The sequence below is a fragment of the Lontra canadensis genome, unplaced genomic scaffold, assembly GCF_010015895.1.
Source record: "Lontra canadensis isolate GAN:19392208 unplaced genomic scaffold, GSC_riverotter_1.0 scaffold136, whole genome shotgun sequence".
Lineage (NCBI taxonomy): Eukaryota > Metazoa > Chordata > Mammalia > Carnivora > Mustelidae > Lontra > Lontra canadensis.
Genome location: NW_022631130.1, coordinates 3,454,581 through 3,481,946, shown reverse-complemented (window position 1 = coordinate 3,481,946; position 27,366 = coordinate 3,454,581). Strand labels below are relative to the sequence as shown.

The window sequence follows — 27,366 nt, the reverse complement described above, 5'->3', positions numbered from 1 at the left end:
CAAAAGTATTTAATTTTTTATAACCCAATCTATGTTTTCTTTTGTTCTTGTGAATTTAGTGTCATGTCTGAGAATTCATTCCCAAATCCAAGGTTATGTACATTTACTTCTATGCTTTTCTCTAAGAGTTTTTACAACTCTTGCTCTTACATTTAGGTTTTTTTATTTATTTTGAACCAATTTTTGTGTTTTCAGTGAGGTTGAGGTCCAACTTCAGTTTTTTCCATGTGAATTTCTTGTTGTGTCAACAACATTCATTTGATGAAGAAACTATCCTTTCCCTCACTGAATGGTCTTGGTGCCCTTGTAAAAAAAAAAAAAAATCAAATGACCTTAGATATATATATATATATATATATATATATATATATATATACACACACACACACACACACACACACACACACACATATATATATATATATTTCTGCGCTCTCAATTCTGTTCCATTGGTCTGCATATCTATGTTTATGCCAGTACCAGACTATTTTAAATACTGTAGTTTGTATTCAGTTTGGAAATTGGGATGTACGAGTTCTCTTTGCTACTCATATATATAGCGTGTAAGGCTGTTGAGATCTTGTTAAGATTACACTGAATCCATAGATCACTTTGGAGAGTACTGCCATCTTAACAATATTAAATCTTTGAATCCATAAACACGGTTTATTGTTCTGTTTTTTAGGCGTTCTTTAACTACTTTTAAATTTTAAAAAAAATTGTTTTCATTTTTACTAATTTACTTGACAGAGAGAGAGATCACAAGTAGGCAGAGAGGCAGGCAGAAAGAGGGGAAAAAGCAGGTTCCCTGCAGAGTAAAGAGCCTGATGAGGGGCTTGATCCCAGGACCCTGAGATCATGACCTGAGCCGAATGCAGAGGCTTAACCCACTGAGCCAGCCAGACACTCCTTTTAACTGTTTTTAGCAATTTATTTTATAGTTTTCAATGTACAAGTCTTGCATATCATTGTTAAAATATTTCTTAAGTATTTTTTCAATTTTTTAATTGACATATAACTGACATACAACATTATATTAGTTTTAGATGAACAGCCTAGTGATTCAAGAGTTATATATAAAATGCTCACCACAATAAATGTATCACTACCTGTCATCATACAAGATTAGTCCAATATTATTAACTATATCCCCTGTGATGTATCTTTCATCCCCATGTCTTATTTATATTATACCTGGATGTCTGTAACTCTTAATCTCCTTCACCTATTTTGTCCACCATTCCACCTCCCCTCTGCAACCACCAGTTTGTTTTCTGTATTTATGGGTCTGCTTCTGCTTTTTGTTTGTTTGTGTTCATTCATTTGTTTTGATTTTTAGATTCCACATATAAGTGAAATTATATGGATTTTTTCCTTCACTGTCCGATTTATTTCACTTAACATTATACTTTCAAGGTCCATCCATGTTGTCATGTCACAAATGGCAAGATTTTAGTCTTTTTATGGCTGAGTAATGTTCTGTTATAAATAAAGATATGGTATATATACCATATCTTTATACATTCATCTATTGATAGACACTTAGGTTGCTTCCATATCTCGGCTACTGTAAATAATACTACAATAAACTGGGGTGCATATATCTTTGAATTAGTGTTTTTGTTTTCTTTGGGTAATACCTAGTAGTGGAATTACTGGATTGTATGGTATTTCTATTTTTAGTTTTTTGAGGATTCTCCATAGTGTTTTCTGTAGTGCTTGCACCGACTTACATTCTCACTAATAGATCACAAGTGTTCCCGTTTTTCTACATCCTTGCCAATAATTTTTATTTGTTGTCTTTTTGATACTAGCCATTCTGACAAGGTGACAGATACCTCACTGTGGTTTTGATTTGCATTTCCCTGACAATGAGTGATGTTGAGCATCTTTCACGTGTCTTTTCAGTGCATCTTCTTTTGAAAAATGTCTATTCAGGTCCTCTACCTAGGGTAATATGGACCTCATAAAATAAATTGGAAAATATTCTCTCCTGATCTATATTCTTGAAAATATTGATAAAATTGGTTTTCTTTGCTCTGAAGTCTACTTTGATATTAACATATGCAATTCTTTTTTTTAATTTATGTTTACTTTTACTTTCAAACTGTCATTAATTTGAAGTGAATTTCTTGTAAGCAACAATGTTGGATTTTTTTAATCCATTATGCTTATCTCTGTCTTTTAATTGGTGTATTTTGATCATTGACATTTGAAATAATCATTGTGTTAGGCTTCCGTCTGTGATTTTATTACCAGTTTCCTGATTGTTTCTCCTGTTTTCCAGTATTCTTTTCTTACTTTTCTGCCAGTTACACAAATATTTTTTAGGATTCCATCATAATTTATTTGTAGTGTTTTTAAAAAGATTTATTTACTTATTTTAGAGAGAGAGAAAGAGCTTGCATGTGAGAGTTGGGGAAGGGGAAGAGGGAGAGTCTCAGGTAGGCTCCCCACTAAGTGTGGAACCTGACATGGGCTTGATCTTACCAGCCATGAGATCATAACCTGAGCCAAAACTAAGAGTCCCATGCTTAACTAACTGAGCCACCCAGGCACCTCCTGTGCTATTTTTTAATATTTGGTTCTGTATGGTTTTCTCAGTGTTTGCTAAAAGTATTGATGTATACATACATAACCAATCATTGTGTACTGTTATCAACATTTTATCACTTCCAATAAATCTTATGTCCATTGAGGTTCATTTACCCTCCCTACTTATAAAGTATTATTGTCTAAAATGTTTTCTCTATAAACATTGAGCACCATATCAAAGATTTTTAAATTTTGTTTTAGTCATCAAAAATGATTTGACATTCACAAGAAGTAAGATAGTCTATTATATTTACCCTAATTTTTACCTATGCCATTGTTCTTTCTTTATGAAAGTCCAGACTTTTTTTGTCATCATTTCCTTTCTCTTTAGAAAACTTCCTTTACCCACCCTTAAAGAGTAAGTTTGCCAACAATAAATATTTCACTTTTCCTTTAACTAAAAATGTCTTTATTTTCCCTTCATCCTGAAGGAAAAAAAATACAACTTTGGGAGTTGACAGTTCTTTTCTCTCAGTACTAAAAATGTGTTGGGCCACTTCCTTCTGGCCTACATGGCTTCAGATGTCAAACCCATTGTCATTACAATTGGGGTAACCATATAAGTAATGAATCTTTGCTCTCTGGCTGCTTTCAAGTTTTTTTTTTTTAATTCTTTTCAATTTTCAGAGGCTTAACTATGATATGTCTTAGAAGTTATTTCTTTGGGTTTATCCTATTTGTGGTCCACTCAATGTCTTAGTTAGCTTGGGCTGCTACAACATAATACCACAGACTAAGTGGCTTAAAGAACAAACATTTATTACTCACAGTTCTGGAGGCTAGAGGTCCAAGACCAAAGTGGTGGCTGATTTAGGGTCTAATGGAAGCCTGCTCCCTGTTTTGAGATGGCTTCTTGCTATATCCTCACATAGCAGAAAGTAAGATCATCTCTCTTGTGTCTTTTCTCATTAGGGCACTAATCCCATTTATAAGGGCTACACCTTCTATTACCTTCAGATACCAAAGCACTGGGGGTGAGGGCTTCAAAATGAATTGAGAGGGGACACAAACATTCAGTTCAATAGTACTAAGTGTTTTGAATTTGAAGTTTTATATATTTCACCAAATTTGGGAAGTGTTCAGCCATTATTTCTTTAAATATTGTTTCAATCCCATTTGTATCTCTTCTCCTTTAAAGACTCTGCTCTTCTGTTATTCACCCACAGATCTCTGGGACTCTATTTATTTTTGTTTCTATTTTCTCTGTTGTTCAGAATGAGCAAATTCTATTGATCTACCTTCAGGTTCAATGACTTTATCCTCTGTCATCTCCACTCTACTACTGAGCCTATCAACTTTTTGTAACCTAGCAGGGTTTTTGTATCAGTATTGATTCCTGTGTGGTTCTTTGTACAACTTCTTTGTCTGTTGTTGTGTTTTTGTTTTTGTTTTTGTTTCAAGAAAATGTGTAACTGATTATTCAAGTACTGTTATGATTGCTGTATTTACACTGTCAGATAATTCAGGATCTGATTCATCTCAGTGTTAATATGTTGCCTTTTCTCATTCATTTTGTGAGTTTCCTCTTTCTTTGTATAATGAGGGATTCTCTGTTGTATCATGAATATTATGTGATGAGACTCTGCATTGTATTTTACTTTCTTATTCTTATTCTTATTTTAACAGTCAGTCCCCCTGACAAAAGTTGGGCTCTCACTGCTTCATTGTAGTTGGGTAGGATAGTTTATCTCACTCCTTAGGACTGCTTACAACTTCCTGGTAAAAGTAGGGCACCAACTCTACCACCTCATTGCTTCCAACATGTAAGTCGCCTCCCTGCTGGGCCCTGCCAACACACCGAGAGAGGAAACAAAGTAGAGTGCCAGTTGGTCCTGCCTCTCTTCAGTTCCCCTGCCTCATTGCTGCCCAGTGGGTCTGGAGGTTCATCTTTCCTACCTTTCTGACACAGGGACAGGTAGATATTAAAGTGGTGACAGGAGCAGGTAGATTTACATGATGTCATTCAGTCTCATTGATGCCAACTGTGGTAGAAAATCACCCTGCCTGCATCCCACTGGCACTAGAGCAAAGGTGGTAAAAACCTACTGGTGCTGCACCCCACCTCACATTGTCGTCTGGTCTAGTTCTTGTTACATGAGGGTGAGGCTCAGCTCTCTGCTGGACCCACTGACACTACCCTGGCAAACAAATTGGATCACGACTGCTTGCTTCCACCAGGCAAGGGATGGAAGGTCAGCTCCCTGCTTGGCCTGCTAACACTACCTATTGGGGAAATTAGAGTGCCACCTAGAAAAGAATGGAAACTTCCCACTCATTTTCATAGACACCACTGAGAGTGGGGACAACTAGAGCATTTCCTACTTCTGCTGGGTGCATGTTGGGAATATAACTCCATGTTCAGCCCAGGGAAACCACCTGAGAAGGGGATTAGAGCATGCCATCTGTTTCTGTGAGATAGGAAAATGGGGTGAAAGATTAGCTCTCTGCTTGGCCCCAACTTCATTTCATGTTCTCTGTCCCTCTTGGTCCAAATAGGCAGTCATTTTGCTGTGATAATATTCTCAAAAGCCTTTTGGGTCTCCCACATTTGTGATGGGGATTCACTCCATTAACCAAGAAGTTCTTCCAAAGATCTTTCATCTCTCTATTTTTGGCTTTTTCTGATATGACTAAGAAGATTGTGAGTCACATGCCTAGTGTCTTCAAAGATTGTTTTGTATAACTGAATACTCTTTCAATCTTTTGAGGCATTAGCAAAAGATGAGGTCTAGACACTCTCAGCTTTTTCTCTATACCTACTTTTCTGAAACTGACCTCTTAATTTTAGTATTTTTGCCATCTGGATAAGCTAAGAATTTCCCAAATCATCAAGCCCCTGTTACTTATTTTTCAATAGTTCTTTCCTCAATTTCTCTCTTTCTTCTTGCATTTTATCATAAGCATCAAGAAGAAAACAGGCTATACTTTCAACACTTTGCTTAGATCTCCTCACCTAAATATCCAAGTTCATTATTTACCAGTTGTGTTTTCTTCATAACTACAGAACACACTTCCGCTAAGCTTCCTACCACTAAATGACAAGGATCCTCTTTCCTCCAGTATCAGAAAAAAAAAAAAAAAAATCCCTCCTTTCCTTCTGAGCCCTCACTAAAGGAACATTCAATGTCCATTTTCTACTAATGGTCTATTCAAAACATCTTAGTTTTATCTAAGGCAATTTATGTTTCTTTATCAAACTCTTCTCCCTCCTGAGCCCTTACTGCCAGGCATGACTTCAATATCCATGTTTCTACTAACAGTCTATTCAAGGCAATCTAGATTTTTTTCTATCATGCTTTTCCAAATTCTTCCAGCCTCTGCCTTCTGCTCAATTACAAAGTCTCCATGTTTTTAGGAGCTTGTTATAGTCACATTCTACTTCCAGGCACCATAATCTCTACTTATTTCCTATTTCTGCTATAACAAATTACTGTAGATCTAATGATTTAAAACAATACAAAACCATGATCTTACAATTCTATATGTCAGAAGTCTGACATGGCCCTCACTGAGCTAAAATCACTGCATCAGTAAAGCTGTGTTCCTTTCTTGAGGTGCTAAGCGAGAATCCATTTCCTTGTCTTTTCCAGCTTCTGGAAAAGACATTCTTTGTCTTCTGACCACTTCTGCGTCTTCAGAGTCACCGAAATGGCATCTCTCTGACTATTCTACTATAGTTCTCTCTCTCTCTGAAACTGACCTCAGCTGGGAAAGGTACTTTTAAGGACTCATGATCAGGTTAGGTCCACCTAGGTGATCTCTCTCTCTCATGATCATTAACCTTAATCATATCTGCAAAGTCAGTTTTCATGGTAAGATAACAGGCAGGGATTAGGATGTGTGTACTGGGTATATTCTACCTACAACAGCCACCCTTCTAATGTTTTAGCTAGGGGAAACAAGCTTTTCTTTGAGCTTTTCTTATTTATGCCTGTTGTTGGTTCTGGGTTAGAGGTTTCTGCAGTGCCTTGTCTGGGTTACATGAGGGGCATAAGGAGACCCAGGTCACTCAGCACCCCGTTGTTTCTCAAATCCTGAGATCTCTAGATAGCCCACCTTCTTCTACCTTCCAATCTTCCTATGTTTGTTTATTGTGTTGTATCTAAGGAATTTATTGGGAAGAGAAAGGGCCTTGAAAGAATAGGGCTATTATATCCTAGCAGAACCAGAAATCTGCAAATGTTTGGTTTTTAAGAACTAAGCATGTTTGGGGGGTTGAGGGGATCCCTAAGGCCATTCACACATTCAATAATGTGCTAGAAGAACTCAGCATATAATCATATTTATGGGGAGACTTATTGCAGCGAAAGGACATAGGACAGAATCAGTAGGGAAAAAGATACAGGTGAGGTCTGGATAAGTGACCCATGAAGTCCTCCCATGCTTTCTCTCTTCTGTGAGGGTTCACATTGAACTTGCTTTTTTCTCTAGCAGGAAAAAAAAATTCAGTAACGTGTGCCTAATGCTTCTGTCCAAGTAAGTCCACTAGTTCCTGAGTGCTTAATGTTTTTATTGGAGAAGGCTGGTCGCATGGCACCCCCTGCCGAATACATACCAAATTCCAGACTGTTAGATGGAAACCAGGTGTTTGGCCTAAAGCACATTATACAATTGAGAACTGTAAGTACTCATTTTAATTAGATGATAAATAAATATTGTACAGATGGCCCACGCACAGTAAACCCATCCTTATCAGTTATGGAATGGTTTGAGAGCCAAGCTTCCAGATGCCAGCTAAGAACAAATCCTGCACAGAGGCCCCAGTAAAAATAACAGCCTCGGGGCTGGTCTGCTGTTTTCTCTTTTCTGCATATGAGTAATAAACTTATTTTGAGATTTTATCAGATAATACATCAAGACAACAACATAAATGGAATAGCCAAACACTTTAGGATCTCACAAAATTCCACTCCAGGGAGTATGCAAATCTATAGCTGGGAATGGAAGGAAGAATGGGATAAGATTCAGAAATGGGGATAGTACATAACATAAGGTCACTTTTTACAAAGTACTTGTGCCATTTGACTATAACTCTCAAAGTGGGAAGTGAGATTATAGGAGATAAAAAATATTGTTTTATATTTTGAAGTGAATATTTTTTAAAATTTTTTATTAACATATAATATATTATTAGCCCCAGGGGTACAGGTCTGTGAATTGCCAGGTTTACACACTTCACAGCACTCACCATAGCACATACCTTCCCCAAATTCCACAACCCAACCACCCTCTCCCTATCCCCCTCCCCCGGCAGCCCTCAGTTTGTTTTGTGACAATAAGAGTCTCTTATGGTTTGTCTCCCTCCCGATCCCACCTTGTTTCATTTATTCCTTTCCTACCCCCCGAGCCCCCCACATTGCCTCTCAACTTCCTCATATCAGGGAGATCATATGAAAGTTGTCTTTCTCCAATTGACTTATTTCACTAAGCATAATACCCTCTAGTTCCATCCTCATCATCGCAAATGGCATTTCTTTTGATGGCTGCATAGTATTCCATTGTATATATACACCACATCATCTTTATCCATTCATCTGTTGATGGACATCTGGGTTCTTTCCATACTTTGGCTATTGTGGACATTGCTGCTATAAACATTTGGGTGCACGTGCCCCTTCGGATCACTACGTTTGTATCTTTAGGGTAAATACCCAGTAGTGCAATTGCTGGGTCATAGGGTATCTCTATTTTCAACTTTTTGAGGAACCTCCATACTGTTTTCCAGAGTGGTTGCACCAGCTTGCATTCCCACCAACAGTGTAGGAGGGTTCCCCTTTCTCCGCATTGAAGTGAATGTTTTGATGCAGGTGCCATGGCAAACTAGCCATATCAAATGGTTGCAACAAGTTAACCCATGAATCTAAACAATTTTATCATAACAACAGTCTTGTGAGTTGGTTATCATGTACCATATTTTACAGATGAAAAAGCTGAGGTTATGAGGTATTAAGAAACTTGACAAATTTTAAGGCCGTACATTGGCAGAGACTGGATTTGAACCCCTATTTGTGCATCTCCAAAGCCTTTTCTCTTTCTACTTGTATTGCTTTAGGTAGGTTATGGAATGATGAGATAAAACCACATATTTTTTATTGTAAGTTTTCATTTTAATTAGCTGATATGTAAAAAAAAAAAAGTTGTTGGAAGCTGTGTAATTACATAAGGCAGAAACAGACGCAGCATATAATAGTGTGGTACTTCCCTGGCTTTGCAATTCCCAGTGAAAGCTGTACCTGCCAGAATCACTTTATCACTGTCTGAAGAGGAGGATGAATCTGAGTCCTGCTGAATCTGAGGAAATAGTTCAGTTCTTGTTGCACTACCATTTTTTTCATACATAAGATTTATATCACCATTGGAGAGGAACTCACTTCAACAGTCAGTGCATTCCAGGTTAAAAGTTCCCACCAACAGTCCACATTCTTGTTTAAGACTCAAAAGCTGTAAGGACGCTGGTGCTCTCACAGAGTACTTTTGCCCCCAGCACCCAGCTTCTCAGAAAGCCCCTTCTCACTCCTCAGTGCCCTTGGTGTCTGGTGACTCAGTGTAGGCTAAGAATGTTTCCTCCATGCTATTCTAACAAAGAGTGATTTATCACTAATTTTGATGAGGAATCTATAATGCATGAAACTAAGTAGTTCCTTATTATTCACAGATTTCATATTTGTGAGTTGATCTCCTCACTAAAATTTATTTGTAACCCCAAATTCAATACTCAAGGCACTTGTGCAGTCATTCACAGACATGTGCAGAACAGCAAACATTTGAGTCACTCAGTACCAGGTTCTCAGCTCAGGTTGAACAAGGCGATGCTCTACTTCATGTTTAAGCTTTTTTGCTAAACAAATGTCCTTTTTGTAGCCTATTTAGTACTATGTTTTTGACATTTTTATGCTTTTTGTTGGTGATTGTGCTGCTTAAAATGACTTTCAGACAGTGCTGAAGTGATATCTAGTGTTCCTAAGCACAAGAAAACTGTGATTGCCTTATAGAGAAAATACATTTATTGGCTAAGCCTTGTTCAGGCATGAGTTCTACTGCTAGTGGCCATGAATTCAATGTTAATGAATTAATAATGTGATACATTCAGAAAAAAAGGAAGTGGAAATTCACTGATCTCATTATGAAGTCATTCTGGAAAAGTGCTAAAGTGAAAGCTATAGTGGATGCTTCAAATATGAAAAAGATGAAAAAAGCAGCTAAAATGTGGGTGCATGAGATGATGAACTAAAAAGTGTGTACTGGGCAGCATGTTATAGGACTGAAAGCTGAGGAAATTTATGGTCACGTTACCCAGCGTTAGGAAAATGTTAAACCGATAGTACTTGCATGGCTCATCTGTTTCAAAGGACATAATGCTGTAAGAAACATTAAATTTGCAGGTGAGGTAGGCTCTAAGGATGAGGGGGTTTCAAGAAAAAAAAAATTAAATACCAGCTAAGTATTATACAAGAAAAGGGTTATGTGGAAGAGCAGGTTTTCAGTGCTGATGAGACTGGCTTATTTTACAAGGATGTTGACAAATGAAACTATGTAATGTAAATTCTGTTTTGCCTGACAAAATGCTGTGGCTAGAGGCTCAGAGGAACCTCACTATTTCCCCCAGGAGCAATGACTCAGTATTTACTAATGCAGTGTTTTCAAAGGCTTTATAAAATATATGTGGCATGAATAATGAGACTCATCTGTAATTGGAAGACCACAGCTCCAGGAAGAGGGTATGCAGGAAAGCATGGGGATGTGTGGATATAAAGTAGTCATATTCAGTTGTGACTCATTACTATCTTTATAATAAAAACCTTTTTCCTGAGTGATGCAGTCTAATTCCCTGCATTTGTCTCTTCCACAACCAGACTGAATACACAGAATTACATAGGTTTTGGACGCTTTAATCCATTCTGATGTTTTCCAGGTGTTCATCAAGGCCACTGCATTTCACCTACTTAAAAGGGCTATAAGCTAGATATTGAAAATATCTTGATTAAGGTGAATATTAGTTTTATTTATTCAACATACATTTAATTTTAAAAATAATGTATGGAGCACTAACATACTAGGCATTGTTCTGGGTGGTGAAGATGTAAAAATTAAAGCACTACAGTAGAGGAATTCAAGTAACCCAGGGGATCACAGGAGGGATGCTGAAGCCAGCCTGGTTATGTAGATGTCCCCTGAGCTGAGTCCCAAAAGATATGTAGGTTTATTAGGAAAGAAAGGAATGCAAGGAGGCTGTTAGGTCAGAGATAACATCCTTAGCACAAGGATATGGTGGAAACTTTAAAGAGGTGGCTTAACTAGTATATCAAGTATGAGGAGGAGTGGCAGGAGATGAAACAGAGGATTAGGTCAGGGGCACATCACAGAGCATTCTAGATGAAGAGTTTATAGTTTGTCTTCTGGCCACTATGTGAGGTGGGAGCCACCGAAGGCTTTTAGGTGCAGAAACAATACGGGCTTTTGATGCTAGCAATTGCACATTTTAAATAGGAAACAGAGTAGAGGATGAATTTGGGGAAGACATAATAAGATATGAGGACCTGAATTAGATTGTAGCCAGAATAGGTAAAATAATAAAAATTGTTCTAGTACTTATCAAGCGTGTTTTAAGTGACAATCACTAAGTGATTCAAATGAAATAACACATTCCTTCCTACAGATGTCATTAGATGCCAGTATTAATGTTATTTTCATTTTTCTAGTGAGAAAATAAAGACATAATTGCCCAGGTAGCAGGGGTACAAGCCAAACCCAAGAAGTCTAGCCCCAGAGCCCATGTTTTAACCAACATGTGATACATCCTCTCTAGGAGAAGGTTGGAGATATGTTTAAGAGATAAAATCTGTCAGATTTAGTTATTATTGGATGTGGGAGATGATAAAAAGGGACGAATCTAATGTTTCCTTGGATTTCAGCTAAACAACTGGGTAGATGAATAATGCTAGCCTTCCCTGAGAAAGGAAACACAGGAGGACCTGAGATGTAAAGAAAGGGATAGAATAATAAGAATGATTTGGTATTAGTTCAGTCAGAGGTGCCTGTGGCTCATTCAAATGGATATATTCAGGAATCAGTGTTGGAATTATTAGTCTAAAGGTTAAGGAAAAAGTCAGGGCTAAAATAGAGATTTAAAAACCATGGGAAGTGTATATTCTAGCAGAAAAGAAGGCAGAACCCAGAATATCAACATGAATCATTACAAAGGAAGGAAAGCCAGGAGGAAAGGAAAATGGAGCAGAAACAGTGGAATGGTCAGCAATGTCAAATGTGGCAGAAAGTACTGAAAATGACTCCTGGATTTCACAATATGAACTTAATTATTGAGCTTTGTAAAGTAGTGTGGGTATAGAGGTGTGGGCAGAAGTCAGAACCAGTTGCATGAGGAATTAAATGAGGAAAGTGGAGGAAGTGAAGCAGTGAAAATATCTGGAAATACAGTTTTCTTTCAAAAAAGATGGCCCAGAAAATAAGGAGATTTGGGGCACCTAACATTGCTTAACCTCTCTGAACCTGTTTCCTCATCTGTAAAATGGAGATATTAACATCTTAATATTTTGTTGGCTTGTTGTAGGGATTAAATTAGAAATGATGAACTGTGTAGTACATGTCAGACACATATAAAGTGCTTAATGAAAGCTATTCCCTTCCTCTCTATCAGCCCCTTCCTGAACAATTAGCTTGACTCAGAGCCATATGTTAGGATAAAAGAAGAAGACAGTCTCTTTCCTCAGGAAGCTTACAGTCCAGCTAGAATGCTAACACAGTAATAAAATGTATACTGAAATTCGGTGTACATAAAACCGTAAGTAACTATACTGAAATACAGATGCTGTAGTGTTTTCAACAAAATATTATTAACAGAAAGGCAATGTGGAGGGAGCACAGGAAATACCTTGCAGACAGGGAGATACTTGCCTGAAGAATTGATGAATTCTTTATCAAGAAGAATTGAAGAATTCTTCTTTCTGGGGGAGGCATTTCAAGTAGAGAGAATAGGAAAATCAAGGGCATGGTAGGGAGAGTCCGTCCAAAATGGTGGTGTAAAAAGAAACTGAGTTCACTTCCTCCTGTGCACATCAAATCTACAGCTACATGTGGAACAATTCCCTCTGAAAAAAAGAACTGAAAACTAGTTGAAATGTTCCTCTACAACAACAAAGGATAAAAAAAACACATGGAAAATGAGACAGAGAGGCAGAGACATAATATTTCCAAAATCCCCACCCCAGAAACAGAGACACTCAATAGGAAGAGACCTCACAAGTCCAGAGTTTCTCTCAAAGAAGGGAGGTGTTTTTGCCCCACATCAAGCACCCAACCCCTGGGACCTTCACCAGAGAGACAAGCCCCCAAAACATCTGGCTTAGACAAACAATGAAGCTTACATCCAAGTGACACAAAGGACTGTAGGAAATGGAGATATGCCTTTTAAAGGACTTAAATGCAGTCTCACTTGCCCCAGGAACAAGTACAAAGTTAGCAGCTTAAAAACCACCTATACTATCATGAAGGGGATCCATTTACTAATCTTAAACATCTGCTATAGGAGAAGGCACAGATGGGACTATGGAGGCCAGCAGTGTACATGATTAGAGCCCCACAAGAATGTATATATTTACATACTTTGAAAGCTACTGCCTGAGGGTCAGACTTCCAATCAGCCTGAAACTAGGTGCTAACTGAGATCCTTCTCCTTGGATTGTGACAGGTCTTGGTGCACCTTCAACAATGGGTACTTATCAAGAATAAATCAAACTACTTAAACAACCACAAATGTTCAAAAGACAAGCAAGAATTATGGCATGTTTAAATAGTAAATTTCTTCACCTACACAAAGCCATTCCTTCAAGACTGGTAAAGGTACCTCTTTTGCATAGTACGTAGAAACAAATGCAGAGAGTCAAGCAAAATGAGGAAACAGAAGAGTATGTTCCAAGCAAGAAAGAAAATAAAACCTCAAAAAGAATATAAAACCTCAAAAAGAATACAAAACCTCAATGAAAAAGATATAAGTAATATACCTGTTAAATAATTCAAAGTAATGGTCATAAAGATGCTCACTAAACTTCAGAGAAGAATGAATGAATACAATGAGAACTTAAAGAGGCAGAAAATATAAGAAAGTACCAAACAGAAGTCACAGAGCTGAAGAACACAATAGCTGAACTGAAAAACACACTAAAGGAGTTCAAAAGCAGACTGACTCTAAAGAATCAGTGATCTAAAAAACAGGGCTCAATCAGAGCAGTAAAAACAATTTTAAAAAGTGAAGATAGTTTAAGTGATCTGTGGGACAACATCAAGTGAGATAACATTCACCATTCACATTATAAGGGTCCCAGAAGGAGAAGAGAGAGAGAAATAAGCAGAAAATTTATTTCAAGAAATAATAGCTGAAAACTTCCCTAATCTGGGAAAAGAAACAGACATCCAGATCCAGAAAGCCTGTAAAGCTCCCAAAAAGATGAATCCATAGATATCCACATCAAGACTCATTACAATTAAAATGTCAAAAGTTAAAGAGAGAGTCTTAATGTCAACAAGAGAAAAACAACTTGTTATGTACAAGGGAATCCCCATAAGGCTATCACCAGAGTTCTCAGCAGGAACTTTGCAGTTCCAAAGACAGTGGCATTATTTATTGAAAGTTCTGAGAGAGGAGAAAAAAAAAAAACTTTCAACCAAGATTACTCTACCTAGCAAGGTTATCATTTGGAATTGAAGAATAAATAAAGTTTTCCAGATAAACAAAAAGTAAATAAGCCCATCACCACTAAACTGGACTTAAAAGAAGGATAAATGGGACTTTTTTAGCTGAAAAGAAAATTAGTAATTAGTAACAAGAAAATACATGAAAGTAAAAATCACAGTAGTAAATTTAAATATATAGTAAAGGTAGTCTCTAAGCCACTTATAAAGTTAGTATGAAGGTTAAAAGACAAAAATATTAAAATTAACTATAACTACAGTACTTAGTTAAGGGATATGCAAAAAGATGTAAAATGAGATATCAGAAACAATGTTGGGAGGGAGTAAAAATGTAGGTTAACAATGGATTCAAACTCAAATTGCTGTCAACTTAAAATAGACTGTTTTACATATATAGGATGTAAGATATATATATGCAGCACAAAAGTACCAAAATATATAAAGCAAATATTAATAGACCTAAAGGGAGAAACTGACAGCAATACAAAAGTAGTCAGGGACTTTAACACCTCCTTACATCAATGGATAGTTCATCTAAGCAAAGTCAGTAAGGAAACATTGATCTTCAACAACAGACTGGACATGACGGACTTAACAGATATATACAGATATAACAGATATATACAGAATTAAGCTTCTGGGACTATAATCATATACCCATTTTAAATTCCATGCAAAAGCAGAATACACATTCTTCACAGGTGTACATAGAACATTCTCCAGGATAGACCACAGGTTAGGCCAAAAAACAAGTCTCAATAAATTTAAGAAGAATGAAATTATATCAAGGTTCTTTTCTGACCAAAATGGTAGGAAACTAGAAATTAATTCAAAGAAGAAAACTGGAAAAATCACAAATAACCAGTGACTAAACAACATGGTACCAGAAAACTGATGGGACAATGAAGAAATCAAAAGAGAAATTTAAAAATACCTCAAGACAAATAAAAATGGAAACACAATAATCTAAGTTCTGTGGGGAAATGTGGTTCAAAGAGGGAACTTCATACCAATACAGGCCACTTCAAAAAACAAGAATAATTTCAATGAACGGTATTAATTATATACCTGAAGGAACTAGGAAAAGAACAAATAAAGTACAAAATTACCAGGAGGGAAGAAATAATAAAGATCACAGCAGAAATAAATAGAGACTAAAAGACAGTAGAAAAGATCACTGAAAGTAAGGGCTGATTCTCTAAATAATTAAACAAAACTGACAAACCTTTAGCAAGGATCACCAAGACCATCCTTTCCCTATTGCATATCCTTGCCTGTGACACAAATTAATTGACCATACATGCATGGGATTATTTCTGGGCTCTCTATTCTGTTCCATTGATATGTGTCTGTTTTTATGCCACTTCTATACTTTTTTTTAACTGAGGTACAATTGACATAAAATATAATACTAGTTTCAGGTGGAAAACGGAGTGATTTGACAAATAGATACATTACTAAGTGCTCATCACAGTAAGTTAATTGCCATCTGTCACCACACAAGTTTATTACAATATTATTGACTGTATTCCCTTTGTTGTACTTTTAATCCTTATAACTTAGTTATTTTAAAACTAGAAGCTTGTGCCTCTTAATCTCCTTTCATTTCATCTCTTCCCCCACCCCCTGCCCCTCTGGAAACCACTAGTTTTTTCTCTATGACTCTGTTTCTCTTTTTTGTTTGTTTTGTTTTTTAGATTCTACATATAAGTGAAATCATTTATCTGTCTTTCTCTGTCTGGTTTATTTCACTTATCATAATACCTTAGTTCATCCTTGTTGTCATGAATGGCAAAATTTCCTTCTTTTTATGGCTGAATAATATCCTATTGTATTCAATTCCATAGTACACAATATATTCTTTATCCATTCATCTATCCATGAACACTTGGGTTATTTCCATGTCTTGGCTATTATAAGTAACACTGCAATAAACATAGGGTATTTTTCACAGAACTAGAACAAAAAAATCCTAAAATTTGTATGGAACCATATGAGAATAGCCAATATCTCAATATCTTGAGAAAGAACAAAACTAGATATAAATACACAGTGGAATATTACTCAGCCATAAAAGAAAATGACATCTTGCCATTTGTGACAACATAGATGGACCTTAAGGGAATTATGCTAAATGAAATAAGTCAGACAGAGAAAGATAAATACTATATGATTTCACTTATATATGTAATCTAAAGAACAAAACAAAACTCATACATACAGAAAACAGAATTGATGGTTTCAGAAGGGAAGAGGTGGATAGTAGTCAAAACAGGTAGAGGGGGCCAACAGGTACAAACTTCCAGTAATAAAATAAGTAAGTCATGGGGATATAATACTATATATACTAATATTCTATAGTGAATAATATTATAGCACATACTTGAAATTTTCCGAGAGTAAATCCTAAAATTATCTTCATATGGGGACAGATGGTAACTAGATTTATGCAGTGATCACTTTGCAATGTATCATCATGTTGTATATCTGGAATCAACATGATGTTGTATGTCAAGTATACCTCTATAATTTTTTTAAGAGCGTGATAGTATGGAATTCATGGAATATCAGGGGTAGTGAGTGGTAAGTCCTTAATGGCTTAGAAAGGCAGAAAACAGCAGTTGTATTGGTTATAAGACAGAATGTAGAAAAACTTGGCCCCATGTCAGTCAATTCTGACTTGATTCTATAAGCAATGGCAGTCTTTCAGGGCTTTAATAGAGGAGTGACATGACAGATCTGGTGTGGAGTACGAAGAGAAGGATTTAGGAGAATGTATTAGTAATCCCTGTGAAAGTGGCTGGATAAAAAGTTTTGTGAAAATGATGCAGTCACCAGCTTACATGACTGTTTTTAAAAATCAGATGTATTGGTTGAGTCCTGATTTGTGACCCAGTATGTGGTCTATTCTGGAGAAAGTTCTGTGTGTACTCAAGAAGAATGAGTATTCTGTTGTTGTAGGGTGGAATGTTCTGTACTTATCTATAAGGTCCAACTGGTCCAATGTGTCATTCAACATTCTTGTTTCTTTGATTTTCTGCTTGGATGATCTGTCTAATTGCTAAGAGTGATGTGTTAAGATCCCCTACAATTAATGTATTCATATCAATATGACTCTTTATTTTGTTTAACAGTTGGCTTGTGTAGTTGGCTGCTCCCATTCTGGGGGCATAAATATTTATAATTGTTAGATCTTCTTAGTGGATAGACCATTTAATAATGATGTAGTGTTCTTCTGTATCTCTGACTATAGTCTTCAGCTTAAAATATAATTTATCTGTTATGAGAATAGCTACCTCAGTGTTCTTTTGAGGCCCATTGGCATGAAAGATTTTTCTGCATCCTTTACTTTCAGTCTGGATGTATCTTTAGGTTCCAAATGTGTCTCTCGTAGACAGCATATGGACAGGTCCTGTCATTTTATCCAGTCTGCAACCTGTGTTATTTTATGGAGACATTTAGGCTCTTCACATTGAGAGTGATTATTGAAAGATAAGTTTTTATCTAATGAAGTCCTTGTTTCTATAAACTGTCCCTGTAAATTTGTGTTCTATGTCACTCTTGGATTCTTCTTCTTTTATAGAACCCCTCTTAATATTTCTTGTAGTGCCAGCTTGGTGGTCACATAATGTTTTAAGCCTTGCCGGTCTTGGAAGCTCTTTCTCTCTCCATTGATTCTGAATGTCAGTCTTGCTGGATAAAGTATTCTTGGCTGCATGTTCTTCTCATTTAGTGCCCTGAATAAGTATTGCCAACCCTTTCTGGCTTGCCAGGTTTCTGTGGACAGTTCTGATGTTATTCTCATGGTCCTTCCTTCCTCTGTACATAAGGAATCTCTTCCCCCTACCTGCCCCTAAGATAGTCTCTCTGAATTTATGATTCGTGAATTTCACAATGAAGTGTCTGGAGGTTTTTCTAGACTTGTTGATCTTGGAGGGGGTGTCCTCTCTGCCTCTAGGAAATTGAAGAAGACACAAAAAGATGGAAAAGCATTCCATGCTCATGGATCAGAAGAATAAACATTGTTAAAATATCTAAACTGTCTAGAGCAATCTATACTTTCCATGCTATTCTGATCAAAATTCCACTGGCATTTTTCAAAGAGCTGGAACGAACAATTCTAAAATTTGTTTGGAACCAGAAAAGACCCCAAATTGCTAAGGAAATGTTGAAAAAGAAAAAGAAAAATGGGGGCATCATGTTGCCTGATTTCAAGCTTTACTACAAAGCTGTGATCACCAAGACAGCATGGTACTAGCACAAAAATAGACACATTAACCAATGGAACAGAGTAGAGAGTCCAGATATGGACTCTCAACTCTATGGCCAAATAATCTTCAACAAAACAGGAAAAAATATACAGTGGGAAGAAGACAGTCTCTTCAATAAATGGTGCTGGAAAAATTGGACAGCTATATATAGAAGAATGAAACTCAACCATTCTTTCACACCATACACAAAGATAAACTAAAAATGGATGAAAGGCCTCAGTATGAGGCAGGAATCTATCAAAATCCTAGAGGAGAACATAAGCAGTAACCTCTTCAACATCAGCCACAGCAACTTCTTTCAAGACACATCTCCAAAGGCAAAGGAAACAAAAGTGAAAATGAACTTTTGGGACTTCATCAAGATCAAAAACTTCTGCACAGCAAAGGAAACAGTCAACAAAACAAAGACAAAGAGGCAACCCATGGAATGGGAGAAGATATTCACAATTGACACCACAGATAAAGGGCTGATATCCAAGATCTAAAAAGAAGTCCTCAAACTCAACACCCCCCAAAACAGATAATCATGTCAAAAAACGGGCAGAACACTTGAACAGACACTTCTCCAAAGAAGACATGACAGACATATGAAACAGACACATGAAAAAAATGTTCATCATTAGCCATCAGGGAAACTGAAATCAAAACCATACTGAGATACCACCTTATACCAGTTAGAAGGGCCAAAATTAACAAACAGGAAACAACAAGTGTTGGAGAGGATGTGGAGAAAGGGGAACCCTCCTACACTGTTGGTGGGAATGCAAGTTGGTGCAGACACTTTGGAAAACAGTGTGGAGATTCCTTAAGAAATTAAAAATAGAGATACCCTATGATCCTGCAATTGCACACTGGGCATTTACCCCAAAGATACAGATGTAGTGAAAAGAAGGGCCATATGTTCATAGCAGCAATGGCCACAGTCGCCAAACTGTGGAAAGAGCCAAGATGTCTTTCAATAGATGAATGGATAAAAAAACATATGGTCCATATATACAATGTAGTATAATAGGATGAATACCCAACATTTGTATCAACATGGATAGGACTGGAGGAAATTATGCTGAGTGAAATAAATCAAGGACAGAGAATCAATTATCTTATGGTTTCACTTACTTGTGGAACTAAGGAATAACATGGAGGACATTAGGAGAAGGAAAGAAAAATGAATTGGGGGAAATTGGAGGGAGAGAAGAAGCATGAGAGACTGTTGACTCTGAGAAACAGAGTTTTGGTGGGGAGGGGGTGGGGGGTTAGGTGAGCCTGGTAGTGGGTATTAAGGAGGGCACGTTTTGTATGGAGCACTGGGTGTGGTGCATAAATAATGAATCTTGGAACACTGAAAAAATTATAAAATAAAATAATAAATAAAATAATTTAAATATAAAAATCAGATATGATTTAGCCTCCATGTGAATACGTACATGGCCCATTTCACCTTAAACAGGATTAAAGTAGACTTCTAGAGAATTCTAAGTCTGAGATTCCATAATTTTAACAGGTTTGGGGTCTAAGAGCAAATTCTGATAATTTAATAGGAAGTGGAGATTATATACTAGTTGAGTCAAATAATGCTCTGATACTTTCTATAAGTAAACACAAAAAGATACATTACAGGTATGATTACCTAAAGAGTATGATGAAGAATAATGCAGTATAGCTTGAAAGAATCAGAACACTAGGAATTAAAAAAAAGCATATGTTGAAGGAATTGGAACACTGGATCACAGTTCTCAAAGTGTAATCACTTTACTACTGTGGATTATTTTGTACGTTGCTTAATCCAAGTAGGTGAAGACTCTCCAATTACCTTTCTATCACTGATTTCTAGTGTAATTCCATTATGGTCAGAGAAGCATATTCTGTATGATTTCAATCCTTTTAAACTTGTTGTTACTGTTATCATGATCACCAAGGACATAGCCTCTCAGTGAATACTCTGTGTGCACTTGAAAGCAATGCTTATGCTGTGATTGTTGGGTGGGCTATTTTGTAACTGTCAGTTCCAGTTGGAGGATAGTATTGTTCCCTTCACCTGTCCCCTTGGTGTGTTTTTTCATTTTTTTGTTTTTTTTTTAACTTTTTCTATTGATTACTGTGGTAAAAGTGTTAAAATATCCAACCATAATTGTGGTGATTCTAGTTCTCCTTTAAATTGTGTCTGGTACTATTGCTTCTCAGACTTTTGGCTAAGATCAAGTGTAAGTTTTATCAGGTTTTGCTTCATATATTTTGACGGTCTGCGGTTAGATGCATACATCTTTAAGGTTGTCCTGTCTTCTTGATGAATTCACCCTCTTGTTAAGTATATAATGTCCTCTTGTATTCCTGGTAATTTTCCTTACTCTGAGCTCTGTTGTGTCTGATATCAGTGTAACCTTTGAAGTTTTGATTAGTGTTTGTGTGGCATACATTTTCCATCCTATTACTTTTTATCCACCTTCATCATTATTTTGAAAGTGGATTTCTTATGATATTGTGAAGGTTTTTCTCTAATCCATTTTGAAAATCTCTTTATGTGTTTTGAGTATTTAAATTAAATGTAGGGGCACTCGGGTGGCTCAGTGGATTAAAGCCTCTGCCTTCGGCTCAGGTCATGATCCCAGGGTCCTGGGATAGAGCCCCGCATCGGGCTCGCTCAGTGGAGAGCCTGCTTACCCCCCTCTCTGCCTGCCTCTCTGCCTACTTGTGATCTCCATTTGTCAAACTAATTAATTAATTAATTAAATGTAATTACTGATGTGTTTGGATTTAGATCTACCATGTTCTCTGCTTGTTCCTCTGATTCATTGCTCTGTTTTCTTTTACTGTCTTTTGGATTATTTGGATATTTTTTTTTATTTTAACTTACTGGTTGAGTTTTTTGCACTATATATTATTATGCATTCTTTTTTTTTCTTAATAGCCACTATAGGAATTAATATGTATCTTTAACTTTTCATAGTCCACTTTTATAACTGGTTATTTTACTACTTCAAGTAGAATATATTAAACCTCCCACCATATAGTCCCCTTTAGTCTCCCCCTTAATGCTGTAGTTGTCATGTGTCATCTGCATATACTGAAAACATCATCAGACAATAATATAATTTTTGCTTTTAACTGTTGGACATACTTTAAAGATCTTAGAGGAGAAAAATAGCCTTACACTTATCTATATATTTATTATTTCTATTATTCTTCCTTCAGCTCCCATGTTGTTGAAGTGTCAGCACTATCTCCCTGATGTTATTTTCCATTCATTTCAAGAGTGTTCACCCTTACTTCTTAAAGCATGGTTATATGAGCTGCTTTAAAGTCTTCGATAATTTCAACAACCATGTCATCTTGGTGTTGAGATATGTCAGTTGTCCTTTCCCTTATACTTTATTAAGATTTTTATAGTTGTTTGTATATTAAGTAATTTTGAATAATATCTTAGACATTTTGAGTACTATGTTATGAGACTCTGTTTAGTTTAGTTGCTATGGAGAACAATGACTAGTACATTTTCCATGCAATTGAATCCAACTTATATTCTAAGTTCTTACTGACCTTCAGAAGCTGTTTCTTTTTTTTTTTTAATATTTTATTTATTTATTTGACAGACAGAGATCACAAGTAGGCCGAGAGGCAGGCAGAGAGAGAGGAAAGGAAGCAGGCTCCCTGCTGGGCAGAGAGCCCGATGTGGGGCTCGATCCCAGGACCCTGGGATCATGACCTGAGCCGAAGGCAGAGGCTTTAACCCACTGAGCCACCCAGGTGCCCCAGAGGCTGTTTCTTATGTCAGTTTGTTTCCAAGGTGTTTTCAGTGCTATTCAGATAATTTGGATCACTCAGTGGCCACTCTGGAACCTGTAAAATGTTCTATTCCAAATACTCAATGACTTTAGTATTTAGAGTCAGATCCACCCATGCACAGTTTGGGGGTAAGTCTAATAGCTTATAAACACATTTTTGGGATCATTTTCATGGGCTCCTTCTTCTCTGCATTGTTCCAGACACTTCTTTCTCCCAGGAGCCCTCACATTCCTGTTTTGTTTGTTCGTTTGTTTGTTTTGCAATAAAGCTGGCTTTTGTTTTCCCACTTTGCCATACACTTCTTGCAATTTTTATCTGCCTCTGGAGCTAAATGGCAGGAGGATAGAGAGATAAAAATGAAACGGTGGGGGGGGGCGTGCCTGGGTGGCTCAGTGGGTTAAGCCTCTGCCTTCCACTCAGGTCATGATCCCAGGGCCCTGGGATCGAGCCCTGCATCAGCTCTCTGCTCAGCAGGGAGCCTGCTACCTCCTGTCTCTCTGCCTGCTTCTCTGCCTACTTGTGATTTCTGTTAAATAAATTTAAAAAAAAATAAAATCTTAAAAAAAAAAATGAAACAGGGTTCTCCAGCCATCCTGTGCTCTTGTGACCACAGTTCCTCAGGTCATAAAGGATTTCCCTTCCTCAGAGTTTTATGTGCCTACCTGGCCAATACTGCCACACTATAATGGGATGTCCTGGAAATCTTGGGTGGGAGGAAGACAACACAGAAGATTTACACCATTTGCTCATACTCCTTAGGGGCCCTTTATCCCTCTCTTCAGACCAGAGAGGGCTTCTTTTGAGGTCCTTTTTATTCATTTTTTATCCAGTTTCATGCTGCTGCTGAGTTCAGAACACAGGATATCATAGGAACAACAAAAGAATTTCCTAAGCACACTTGCTTGATCATGCAAGGGATACAAAAGAAAAGGAACATTTACTTGAATACATAACAAAATGTTAAAGTTAATACAGTAACTTTACAAAGTAGACAAAACTGGAAGGGGCCAATTTTATCTCAGGATGATGGGATGATAGAAAGAGTCAGTATCCCTTGTCTTTCCAAGACCCTATGTAACACTTGTCCTTACAGTTTTAAGGGTAAGTGTAAGGTCTGCCATCCTGAGGAAGGTCTCATAATTATGACATGTCAGGGACTTGATCAGTTGAATTTTAATTAAGTACTCCTAGAAGAAAATGTCTTGGTTAAAATTAACAGTTATGCTTTTGGAGAACTGTAGGACTGTGTGACTGAGCAGCTAGGGGAGATTTAGGGGTTTGAAGACTTTCTCAACAGTCCTCATTTTATATTGTTGAATGACAACCTATTCTGCCACAATTACCACATATGGCCTCATAGGTTGTAGACTCTGGGAGAAGTTTTATGGTTTGTTTGTTTCTCATGGATTTTGATGTGAATGGCACCTCCTGAAGCTGTGTGCATTTTGGCTATGTACCCTGCTCCTGGACAATGAAAAAGTATGATGTTTTAATGACAGCATATCATCTCTTTTCTTCTCTCTGCCTCTTTCCTCCTCTCCCAGTGTTGGAGGAAGATGACCATTACCTCTGCAGAGTCTTTGAGTCTTGATAGAAGAACACAACCATTCTCCCAGAGTGTCCCAACAGGATTGAACTGCATGGGCTGGCCAGAGTACATACCTGACACTGGTGAGTTATGTGTCTCTCTCTTCTGTTTTACACTCCGATGTCCTATAAAGAAGAACAAGAAGTGAGAGAGTGTTGTTGATTGCTATGTTTACTTGTCTGGCAGAAGTAGCTTAAAGGTGAAACAGATAAGACAACGTCTCTTATCCCTTCAATTAGGAAGAGGTCCCTAACACCCTGAGAAAGGGAATTCTTGGCTTCAGGAAGACTCCATTATTGAATCCCCAAACCTGTCTCTGTTTATTTTAAGTAGAACTAAGGACCACCTCTTGGATCCTGTAATGGGATATAATTTGTAGAAGAAATAACCACAGTGAGTTGTCTCTAATCTAGAATAGAACTTGAGTGTTTTCCCTTCTAAGGGACAAGCCTCTTCCTCTAGTTTTATGACCACTTCTGTGAGACCATTTCCCAAATCTATAGCAAACAGCCTCACATCACATATTCGGCCATAAAAGGGTTGGCCTTTGTGCCAGAAGGAAGCTGGGCCCCAGTAAAAGCAAGCATAGGGCATCCTCATGCACAACCTTCATCTGTACTAGACCTAACCCAGGAAAGGATGGGCATGTTGAAAATGCTCAAGGACTTCTGGTGGAAGGACAGGTATTACGTCTTGAGCAGGTACAGATATTAGATTGGAATCTTACTGTCTAAAAGCTGGCTAGAAGGGGAAGCCAAATACAGTGTTAGGAAGGATAAAGAATGGTAAAGCCCTAGACAGGATTAAAAAGGCAAGCTAGCTACATCTGTCAAACATGTACTGTGTCAAGACTTGGGGAGTAGGAATATAGGACCAATAGGAACAGAGTGGCCAGGCTCTGAGCATCAATGTGGCATATGCCATCCTGAGGAAGGTCAACACAGTGCATACTGATGCTGGTCCTGGGGACCTGGCTGCTCTGATTAGCTGGTGGACATGATTGGTTTCCATTCACAAATGTATGTGCTTATGCTGCATCATGCAATGGACTTTAATGGTTGTGATCATGAATTCACAATAAGAAAAGTCATGAAAAGTTACTTTACAACTGCTGAAAGAATCTTTTCAAGGGGAAAAAAAAAAGATATTTCTGACATAGCTCTTCATTAAGTCATGGGATTATTTAGAGGCTCATGGAAGGGGCCATAATGGATTAGAGCAGCATTTTTCCAGTAATAATCCTCAAGGATGATTTTGGCCCTTGAAGTTAGAACATCCTTACAAAGTCAAAGCTTAATAATCACATAGTCCTATTATTTCAGATGTTCATTTGAATTAATTGACAGGTGAATTTATTGCAGAATAAGAAATTTAAAAATCTCAGTGACACATTTGTCCTGGTATGTCTGCCTATCGAGAATACTGGTCTGGATGTCAGCATTCAGGGCTCTGCCTCTAGCTGCACTTGATATAGGGATGAGAAATTGGGCACATCCCTCGGTTTCTCTGTATTTCAGATTCCATTATTATTCAAAAAAGGAATGATAATTCCTGCTTTCCCATTTCACTGGGTTAATATGAGGGTCAAGTTAATATGGGCTTGGATCTCTGCATTTACCTTAAGAAAGCATTATTTTCTTTAATTATTGCTCCTACTCCAACTGTTCTGTTCCAAACTTCTGAGATTTCTACTTTCTGTAGATTATATTTCCAGTTTTATCCTTGGTACCTCTCTCATTATTTTCTTCTTTTTTTTTTTTTAATCCTTTTTCCTCTTAGTTTTGGGAGAAATTTTTAGGCTTTTTTTCTTCTTTGTTTTTCTGGTTTTATCTACCTGTTAATTGCCTTCATTAGGATTTGTGATTCAGTGATCACACTTTTAGTATCTCCATTAAATCTTTCCAATGTCCTCTAGAAGCTTGTTAAAAACAGAAAATAGAGAATTTTGTAAAACTTTTTCTCCCGTTAATTTCCAAATTCATCTGCATTTTTTTTGCCCATGAGTTTTTCTGCAGGTGAAATTTCTCTATTGTCTTATCTGAATAGACATCAGTCCTTCACCAGCAAGGGCTTGTTACCATGTAGCACTGGAGACAGCACTTTTTTTTTTTTTTTTTTTTTTTTTTTTGTGATCTTTCTTTAACACAGGCAGTTGTAGCTATAAATTTCCCGGCAAGCATGCATTAGCTGTGTCCTATAAGTTCTGGCAAATTTTGTCTTCATTTTCATTTATCTCAAAGTATTGTCTTATTTTTCTTCTCATCTGTTCTTTGACCCATTGGTTATTTAGGAGCGTATTTGTGAGTTTCCTAAATTCCTGTTACTTATTTCCAATTTTATTCCATGTGGTCAAAGAACATGCTTTGTATTATTTTTATCTCCTCTTAAATTTACTGAAGTTTGTTTTACAGACTAACATAGGGTCTGTCCTATAAAATATCCCATGTGCAGTTGAGAAGAATATATACTCTATCGTTTGGTGGTATGTTCTATAGATGTCTAGTAGGTCTAGGTTTGTAGTGTTGTTCAAGTCTTCTATTTGCTTGATCTTCTGCACAGTTCTTTTATCCACTACTGAAAGTTGGATGTTAAAACCTCTAACTATTATTGTTGAATTATCTTTTCCTCCTTTCATTTCTGTCAGTTTTTGCTTTATGTATTTTGGTGCTCTGTTATTAGGCCTATATATGTTTTAATTATTATATCTTCCTGATGGATTGACCCTTTTATTGTTAAACTCAGCTCTTAAACTCCACTGATCAGCAGTTGATTGCTCTACTGTTTACAACAATGCCTTGGGGCATCAGTTGCTCTACAAACTAATTCAATTAAATTCTCACTCCTTTGAAGAAATAGTTTCAGAGTTCTGGGTTTGGTGTTTGTTCTGATCCCAGAAGGAGTCCCCCCAAATATCTTATTCCTAGTTCTTTCTTGAGACTGTCATAGGTTCCTGTTAAAATCCTTTAAACATGGCTGAGTAGGAAGTGAAAATTTAAGCTTTTGTATAAAATATATCACAAATTCAGTCACCTGAGGGAGCTGTAAAGAGTTCCAGCTGAAAGCTTCGCCTCTTACCAGTATTTCTTTTCTGTGTTTGAAGGAGTAGCTGAGGAGTAGCCAAGAATTAGCCTGATGTGGGAGCATGCTACCATCTGCCCCACAAGTTGGTGCCCAGGATGAATTGCTCCATATCCACTTCTCTCTTTGAAGAGCCAGCAGAGCCAGATACAACTCTTCCAGTCGCCAGCACAGCAGATGCACATAGCATCGCATGAAGCCCTCTGCCCCTGGTAGTTGGGGACAGGGTGAAAAACACAGCTCCTTTAGGGAAGTGAGTTCTCCAGCCAAGAGATAGTAAGAGAGAGAGCCCTATGTTCTTGGCTTTAGCCATGGGAGTAGAATCTCCATCTCACTCAGCTAGGAAGA

General features: G+C 37.2%; 1 protein-coding gene and 1 long non-coding RNA gene across 3 annotated transcripts in view; one reads left to right on the top strand and one right to left on the bottom strand.

Moving 5' to 3' along the window:
• The window catches only part of LOC116858395, a 61,691-nt gene that overhangs the window by 29,905 nt on the left and 4,420 nt on the right, over positions 1 to 27,366 (top strand). The window contains exons 2-3 of the mRNA XM_032843166.1: positions 23,897 to 24,023; positions 27,151 to 27,229. Coding sequence (XP_032699057.1) covers positions 23,897 to 24,023; positions 27,151 to 27,215 — 192 coding nt within the window. The 3' untranslated portion in view covers positions 27,216 to 27,229. The remainder of the gene's footprint in view (positions 1 to 23,896; positions 24,024 to 27,150; positions 27,230 to 27,366) is intronic.
• LOC116858397 lies at positions 12,564 to 27,223 on the bottom strand. Of its 2 annotated transcripts, none has more exons than XR_004380905.1 (3): positions 26,971 to 27,223; positions 24,015 to 24,065; positions 12,564 to 12,701 (listed from the first exon to the last, which is right to left on the bottom strand). It is a non-coding gene; the product is annotated as an uncharacterized LOC116858397 (long non-coding RNA). The 2 variants fall into 2 exon arrangements; XR_004380904.1 differs by having other exon boundaries at positions 27,016 to 27,223.